The sequence below is a fragment of the Lepidochelys kempii genome, chromosome 1 (assembly GCF_965140285.1).
Source record: "Lepidochelys kempii isolate rLepKem1 chromosome 1, rLepKem1.hap1, whole genome shotgun sequence".
In the NCBI taxonomy this organism is placed as follows: Eukaryota; Metazoa; Chordata; order Testudines; family Cheloniidae; genus Lepidochelys; species Lepidochelys kempii.
The window spans coordinates 232,836,456-232,844,740 of NC_136380.1; the positions used below are offsets into that span (position 1 = coordinate 232,836,456).

Genomic DNA, 8,285 nt, shown 5'->3' on the forward strand with positions numbered 1-8,285 from the left:
TAATAAACAATAATAATAATAATTTGGGGACTCTTTTAAATTGCCTTTTCATTTTCAATCCTATAGGGTTCACATCTTCCAGCTTTCCTCCTCAACCATAAAGGCTAGAACCTTCTTTGTTTTTTAAAGCTAAGTTATGATGTAACCCCCTGACTCCAGGGGCTGGGGCTTTATCATTGGATCAAATCACAAACATTAGAGCACTCTCCTTACATGAGCTTGGGCAAATCATGTAGCCACTCTGTACCTCAGCTTCTTCTTTTGTAAACTGGAAATAACATTCACCCATCTTTTAAAAAGCTTTGATCCTCAGATGAGAAGTGCTATATAAGAGCAAAATTTAATTGTTATTATTAGCTCATGTATATTTTATTTCATCTGTGTCTCTTCCTTTTTTTGAGGATTTGTTTACACAGCGTTTTCCCAGATTCTTGCTTTCTGTTCTCAGATATCTAGAGAAAAAGAAAATGAGACCCTCCACAGTTTCAATGGTGTGGTAAGTTTAAAAAAGAAAACAATACCCAAATAAGAGGCTGGTTCTGTAAACTGGATACAGCCAACTGACTTTCCACCACTATCTTTCTGAATGCTGAATGTAAACATTAGCTCCTGGCAGGCAAGAGATACTGTTATCAGCCAAAAAGATACATGTACATCTCTGTCAAATCACCCAGGAGTCAAGACCACTTTGTAAGCCCACAATCCGCAGAGTCTTTCACAAAGCAGGTAAAAATTGCTTTGCATTAAATTACTTCAGGGAAATTGTATATGTTGCCTTTAAAGCTTTATAATGCCAGCCTGTAGATTGGTTTTAACTCTCTCCTCTGTGGGTTTGTGTAGTGGGTTGCTTTTTAAACACTCTTCTTTGAAGCGCACAGGCATCTGTCTCTTTATCATTGCATAACAGACATTTATACAAATGACAGGGGGAAAAAAAGACAAAAATAAACAACAACAAAACCCAAACCCCAACCATTGCATATAAGATAGGAAGCCATGGGCTTGAGTGTCTAGATTGTGTTTTAAACCTCGTTTAAGCATTTTCTGACCCGTGTTCGAACCTAGGCTCTGGCTTTCACAGTGTAGTGCACAGACCCAAGTCAAATTAACCATATCTCAAGAGTCCCTAGTATCCCTCTCCCTGAAATGTGGCTGCTCTAGCCCTAGGAACGGGGTGCACCGTGGGGAAACTTTACTGCCAGCCTTGTGCATTACTGGGAAGCAGCTCCTTAGCAAAAGGCTTGATTGGTTCGCTCTCCATTGCAAACCCAGGAGGCTTCTCTGATAGCATGCTTGCAGACAGGAGCAGCAGAAGCTCCCTAAAAGTGCAGGGGACCACTGGTGCCCAAACCATGGCCCTGCCCCCGTGCTGCCCCTTCGCCCAAGACCCCACCCCTGCTCGCTTCTCTCCGCCTCCCTGACCCCCCCGTTCGGCACCCCTGCTTGCAGATTGGTGAGCAGAACAGAATGGGTTAATGCTGGCCTGAACTGCTGCTGTTTGCCAAGGTGGAGGGAAGGGGCTTCTGTTTTCAAGAGAGCAATAGAGTGGATTGCAGATAGTTGGCATAGAGAGGCATAAGGAAGCATAAGGGATTGGACAATCCCATGGAATTGTGGGATATTTCCAGATGACTCCTGGGACCTGAATCAACCAGGACTGCAGCTACTCTGCAAAGCAATAAGGCTTGGACCCTGGGTCCCAGCTTGACTCGAGCTTGGACCCTCCAGCCCTGCAGGATCCTGGGACCCTGGATCCGAGCCCTGGGTCAGCACAATTGCATTGTAGACGCAGGGGGGTTAACTTTCAGCCCGGTCTCAAGCATGGGCTCACATTGCAGTGTAGACATATGCAGAGTTATAGTTCAGCCTGTGAGACTGGCTTCTTTTGTGGTCACTGAACCTTGTTGCCTCAATTTCCCACCTGCAACATGGGAATAACACTACTTACCTGGATGGTGAATAAGAATTAGTTCATGTTTACAAGATCTTTGAAGAGGAATCATATTCCATGTGCACTGACGCTGTCTGTGTGCTCTAAATGCAATGTCTACACAGCAAAGACAAACCTGCGGCTGGCCCATGCCAGCCAACTCAGGCTCATGGAGCTCGGCCTGTGGGGCTGTTTCATTGCTGTGTCGAGCTCCGGGCTTGAGCTGGAGCCTGAGCTCTGCAACGCTGCCACCTTGCAGGGCCTTAGAGACCTGGTTCCAGCCCAAGCCCAGACGTCACACAGCGGTGAAACAGCCCCACAACCCGAGCCCTGTGAACCTGAGTCGGCTGGCATGGGCCAGCCACGGGTGCTGTGCTGTGTGAACATATCTGTAGGTTACTCCTTTGGTTTGTCTTCAGAGTTTTCAAAACATGGACAATATTTTGCACTGTCTGCTCAGGCAAAACTCTCATTTAAGTCAGGGGGAATTTTGCCTGCCTGTGTCTTGTACTAGGCCTTCTTTGAAGACCTTCTGTCCTCCACCTGAATAGCTCAACGTTTCTTATGGACATTAATGAGTTCAGGCTTTCAACAGTCCAACGGTCATTATTCTCATTTCACAGATGGGGAAACTATAGTACTACTTTGGATCCTATTTTTGTTGGTAAAATTGATCCCAAAGAAATCCACCTCACCATTGAAGGTGAGTAAATGTGTGTTAGGGAAGAAAAACTTTATAGAAATGTGGGGTGTGTAACTAGCAATAATGCATGGGTTTTGTTGGTTTGCTGTAAAGGTAAACAATTTCACCATCTCATGTAAGCCCATGGGAAAACAAAATAAACAGGGGTGTTTAAAATGCTCATACATATTCTGAGTCAAACCTTGCAGCAGGGACTTCTGATGTTTTGTAGCAATTATAGATATACACACAGACACAGAGAGAGAGAGAGCATTGCACTGTGAAAATTAGAGCAGTAGGCGGCACTACTGACATTAACATAAGTTCTCCAGATGTTGTATTGTTTTGTTGCAGCAAAAGGATGCTTTATTCCTGTTATTAAACCATGATTCATGACAACTTCATGCAGCACACAAAACCAGAATCACAACAGAATTAGTTAATTAGGGGCTCTTCATATAAGGGAGTAGCATCTGCTTCAGACAGAGAAACACAGAGAGGAAGAGAGAAAACAAGCAGCAAAGGCAGGATCTTTAACTAAGGTGAGCTGTTAGCACTTGTGTGTGGAGTGCCAAAACTAGATCCATTCTTAAGAAGCAACTGAAGGAACCTCTGAGACAAGAGTAATTCTTGAATTTTATTTGGATGTATATAGTACATTTGCCCAATTCATGTAAAAGGACTTGTTACTTAAATTGCAGATTTGAGTTACTGCTGAAATGTTGGTGGTGGTGATTATGGTTTCTAACTATTAAAAGGTAGGATTATAATGCTATAATTGCGTAGACGGTTGCAGACTGTAGACATCCATTTATTTATTTTTATTCCCTTTTCTTTTTTTCCCTCTCCTCTTCCTCTCTCCTAACTTCTGTTTTCCTCTGTGCAGCCTTTTAACTTTTAGAAGTGTTCCTTTAATCAGCATGTGGGTTCCTCACCCCCCAAAGAGTTTTTGCTGCTTTATTATTATCCCTGCATATTTTTAGGTGCACATCTACTATTCTGCTGTAGAAACATGAAATAACTGTGGAGAGAAAATAAACAAAGGCAAGATTAATTTTTTTAAAATGAAAAGCAACTTTCCAGATTTAAAAGTAACGTCCCTGCTGTGGAGTTGTTTGTTTCATGCATTTTGTTTTTCAGCCATGCAAATGAAATGAGATGTCAGTTGTGGTATCTTTAATCCTTTTAGGGGGAAGCTGTTGCAAAGTTGCTTGTAGTAGAGACGGAGAGAAGGAGATAAAATCATAATTTTTCTCTACCTTAGAATCTGTATTCAAACTGTTGAGCCAATATTTTTGTCGTTGTTGTTGTTGAATCCCAAAATGGTTGACATTAAAATAAAACTTTCAAACATGCATACGAGATTTAGGAGCCTAAAACCTATTTTCTAAGGTGACTTATGTCCCACTTATTAGGAATCTAAGTCCCACTGACTTTCTGCCAAAGTGTTATGTGTTTTTGAGACATGATTGCAAGACACTTGAATTATGATAGATGAGTTTTTCCTAATAAGACTTAAAGAAATAAACACAGAGCCCTTCTATTCAGGGAGAGCTAGACACTGGCTGTTTTGAATGGATTCCCAATATAGGACCTGATCTTAAAGTCCATTGAAGTTAATGGAAGGGCTCCCATTGATATCAGTGAGCTTTGGATCAAGCTCCTAGTGGTTGGCAAGAGAAGGGATGGTTCTAAGGAAATGGGAAACACAGAGTTTTGTACTAAATATCCATTTTTCTCTCTCTCTCCCTAGCTGTGACATGACTAGGCTTTTGCTCTTTTCATTCATCATGGTGATCATTTACCAAAATGGGACTTTTGGTAAACCTGTTTATGGGGACTTAGCATCCACTCAGCTGGTTGATTTTTCAGGTATGTTTTTTCTGTTTCATCTATCCAACTAGCTATCATCTCTGCTGCTTCTGTAGGTAAAGTATCACATATTGCAAAGACCATCCTCATATTTATTGGAGATACTATGGGCTAGAATCTTGACCCCACTGTAGCTACTGACACGGAGAGTAAGGCTGGCACATTACTGGCTTAAACTGGCTAGTGGAGGATTCCTCCAGCAAGAGGGAATCCCCTAATGGTCTAGAGGCACCCCCAGATGTATCCAGGAAGAAGGGAATTTGGATAGGAGGTTGTATGTTCTGGCCATTTCTGGCTGCTAGAACAGGCCCCTGGGGGTCCACTGACAGGTGGATGTAAATTAGGGGATGCTCTAATTTATACCAAGTACAGGCACTATATATACAATACTAATTTTAAAAATTCAAATCATCATTACATTTTAGGCTGAAACCAAAGAAATTAATAAATAACAAAGAGACTCTACTCAAAATAATTATTATTTGGGGGGGAGCGGGGCGCGAGCGTGAAAAAAATTGGTTGACAACAGTCTTCCTAATACAAGCTGTAAAAATTAAAGGGAATCCATGCATCAGAAGAAATCACATCAACTCATAGGAACGTTGATGGCCAGTGTTTTTTGCAATGGATCCTATTCCTTAACGTCCTAGTCAAGCCATAGAGTCTGATTTCCACTAGCTTTCACCTTATGTCTTCATTTACCTGTGCAGAGTAGCCTATAATGCCTTCTTAAATCTATTTTTCATGCTACTCCAGCTGTGCAAAGCAGATTAAAAGCTAGGCTAGCTAAGTGACCAATTGAGGAATCCCTTTGCACAGGGGAAACATCCAGCGGCAAGAACCACTGTAGGGACCATGTCAGCGGACATGAAGGAGAGGGCATTTCAGCAACTCCTGGCTACTAGATTGTCCCTTTGGTCTCATTGAATTTGGGTGCAAGTTAGGGAAGTCCAGAGGTTTGTTCTAAGATGCACCGGGGACAGGCCTGGTTTTCATTGGTCCCAAGATCAGGGGAGATGTGTATAGGTGGCATACAGCCACATTTGCCTCCCTCTTGGGTTCTGTGCCAATCACAGCTAATCCAAGGATTAGGCCCAATAAGTGTAAAATGGGTGTAAAATATTATCATTACAGTAGGCTAGCATTTTACACCCACTCTGAACAGGAGCAAATTATGCCAGAAGATCCATGGGAATGGAGAATTGCCCCATACATTTAGTAGATAGTTTCCAAGTACACTATACCTTTTAATAAACGGTTGTGTAAAAGAGAGTTTTGATCTATTTGATCTTGCCTGATAACACCGTGGGAAGTGAAGGGACAAAGGATTAATTTGCATGATTCTTTATACCTACTTTCTCCTGGTATTTGCTATTGTATTTTGCTTGTAACTTTTGGATTCAGCTGTGTTTGTGGCAGAATTTTAATCCCATTGGCCTGATTCTCCACTGCAATGAATCTTGTGGAATCGTGTATGCCAGGGTAAAGTTGCTATAAAATACTCAACAAATACGAATGCTGGTGTTGTACACACACATACTTTGCACAGGTACACGTGACTACACAGAAGCACTAAAGTAGAAACTAAGCCCTGTTTTTTTGTGGGTAGTGTGTGATATTTTTGGTGTGTGTATGTAAATTTTAAATCTCAGTTTATGAATGACTGTGCTGATATCACTATGTTACTAATATATTTAAGCAGAAAGATAAAACACAATCCTTTGGCTACTCTTTTCTTATAATAAACTAGAAAAAGTAGACAATTGTACCTTTCATACTCTTTGTGATTATACATTCATATATTTGCAAAACAGTTTTCCATTCTTTGTTTTGTTATAATAAAATTCCCTTGGAACTATTTTATAAAAGGTCAATAATTATTGTTCTCTGTTGTACTTCCTAGCAGAATATTATTAACTTTTCATCAGGGTCTGATTCCTATTTTGTTGTTGCCAGGTTTTAACCCTTCCTGGAAAATTTTACACAAATTAATAACTAGTCACAATGGGTGAAATTCTCGCCCCCCAAAGTCAATGGGAATGTTGCTTCTGACTTCAATAGAACCAGGATTCCACCCAATATTTTAATCAATGATTCTGGAAATTCCAGGTGAATTTTTTTAAATTAGTTCCCGTTCGTTCCAGTGGCAACTGGGTTTTGGAACAGAGAAACAGTTCTACAGGATTATTGGCATAGGCGCCGGCTCTGTGGGTGCTCTGGGGCTGGAGCACCCATGAGGAAAAATGGTGGGTGCTGAGCAGCTTCCAGCAGCCCCGCTGATCAGCGCCTCCCCTCCCTCCCTGCGCCTCCCGCCTGTTATGATCAACTGTTTCGTGGCATGCAGGAGGCTTTGGGGGGGAGGGGGAAGTAGCGAGGATGTGGCACGCTCGGGGGAGGGGGTGGAGCAGAGGTGGGAAGGGGTGGAGTAGGGGTGGGGCCTGGGGCAGAGTCAGGGGTCGAGGACCCCCCAACACAATGGAAAGTCAGTGCCTGTGATTCTTGGGGTTAATAGTCCTCCAGTAGAAACCAGTAGAGACCAGTAGAAATCAAGAGAGATCAAAAGAAATCAGCTGAGGAATTCTGACAGAGTCTACTGCAATTTCCAGCAGGATAAACTCACCTCATGAGATTGCTAAAGGAAGTGCTTGTAGGGTGTGTGCATGTATTTTGCACACTACTTCAAGGTATTTTGGATTTCCTCTGTGGTGATGGTGGTGTGTGTTTTGCCCTAGATGCTGAATATCCAGTCAGTGACACACAAGCCAAGAGGAACTCCTATCAGATGAGCCAAGACGCCAATAGTCCCAATTCTGCAGAGCAGTCCAGCCTCTGCTATTTCATCCAGGAGAGCAAGATTGAGAGTCAGATCTCCTGCAGACTGCGATTCACCAGGAGCAAGTTTAATTTTAACCCTTTCGGACTTCGGTTTGGGAAAAGGCAACAGGGCAGCTTGGCCAGCAAAAGGGATCCAATCACTTTGAGCAGCATCAAAAAGTTACCATCCCTATTAAAGTCCAAACTAAACCAAATGGTGCCCCGGTGTGGAGACTTTGGGGAGCAGGATTGTTAAATGCACAAAATCTGTTCTAAGAATGGTGCCCAGCATTTTCAAAAGTGGTTAGTGATTTTGGTGAATTGTGCATCACCAAACCTGAGATATCAAAAGGGACCCACTTTTCAGAGGACAGGTACTCTGTACTTTCTGAAATTCAGGCCCCTATAAGGTGTCTCAAGTTGTGCACACAGAAATTGAGACATAGAAAATCACTCATTACTTTGGAAAACATAGGCCTATATAGGTATAGATACATAATTTGTCTTTTAAAACATGATTTTCCAGTTGATGTCTGATATTAGTGAGAAAAAGACAGTTGCAACTCCAGTGCAATACTGTTGTGCCTGTCTTCCCTATTGTACTATGCCACATCCACCTGCAAGACATAACTTACTATTTATTTATTTATTTCGGTCAGCAAAACATTTGTATTATGTTTATATACCACTGAGGATTTTTCAGCGTTGTGACTTCAAATGTTACATCATTCCTTATCTACAAATCGTGATCACAATAAAGTGACTGAAATGCTACTGCCCTAATACTGTGTGAGTTTGCCTTTTTTTCAATTATCCCCTCTCAGGGGGATGCTGGCCCTTCTTCACTTCTGTTTGAACAAAGGGGGCTTTCATTCTTCTATCTGACTGCTGGCAGGAAACTTTGAATGAGCTGCAAGTGCTTTGTGTGCCTCTTTTATCTGGCCAAGCCCAGACAGGAACAGTTACTGAGGTATACAGCCCTGTGAG

At 42.2% G+C, this 8,285-nt stretch overlaps 1 protein-coding gene across 2 annotated transcripts; it reads left to right on the top strand.

The window, feature by feature from the left end:
• The first annotated feature begins 676 nt into the window (after nt 1-676).
• Nucleotides 677-8,003, top strand: LOC144930195 (uncharacterized). Of its 2 annotated transcripts, none has more exons than XM_078851489.1 (3): nt 677-726; nt 4,366-4,484; nt 7,217-8,003. In XM_078851489.1, the coding sequence occupies exons 2-3, from the start codon at nt 4,373-4,375 to the stop codon at nt 7,552-7,554; spliced, it is 450 nt and encodes a 149-aa protein (XP_078707615.1). In that variant the 5' UTR covers nt 677-726; nt 4,366-4,372; the 3' UTR covers nt 7,555-8,003. The 2 variants fall into 2 exon arrangements, with proteins under 2 accessions (XP_078707615.1, XP_078707614.1); XM_078851488.1 differs by lacking the exon at nt 677-726 and adding an exon at nt 3,009-3,154.
• Nucleotides 8,004-8,285: the final 282 nt, after the last annotated feature.

Bases quoted from the DNA above. Each gene is read 5' to 3' on its own strand.
- LOC144930195 (XM_078851489.1), top strand. From the start codon at position 4,373: ATGACTAGGCTTTTGCTCTTTTCATTCATCATGGTGATCATTTACCAA. The intron at 4,485-7,216 runs GTATGTTTTTTC...GTTTTGCCCTAG, and splicing joins TCAGCTGGTTGATTTTTCAG to ATGCTGAATATCCAGTCAGT.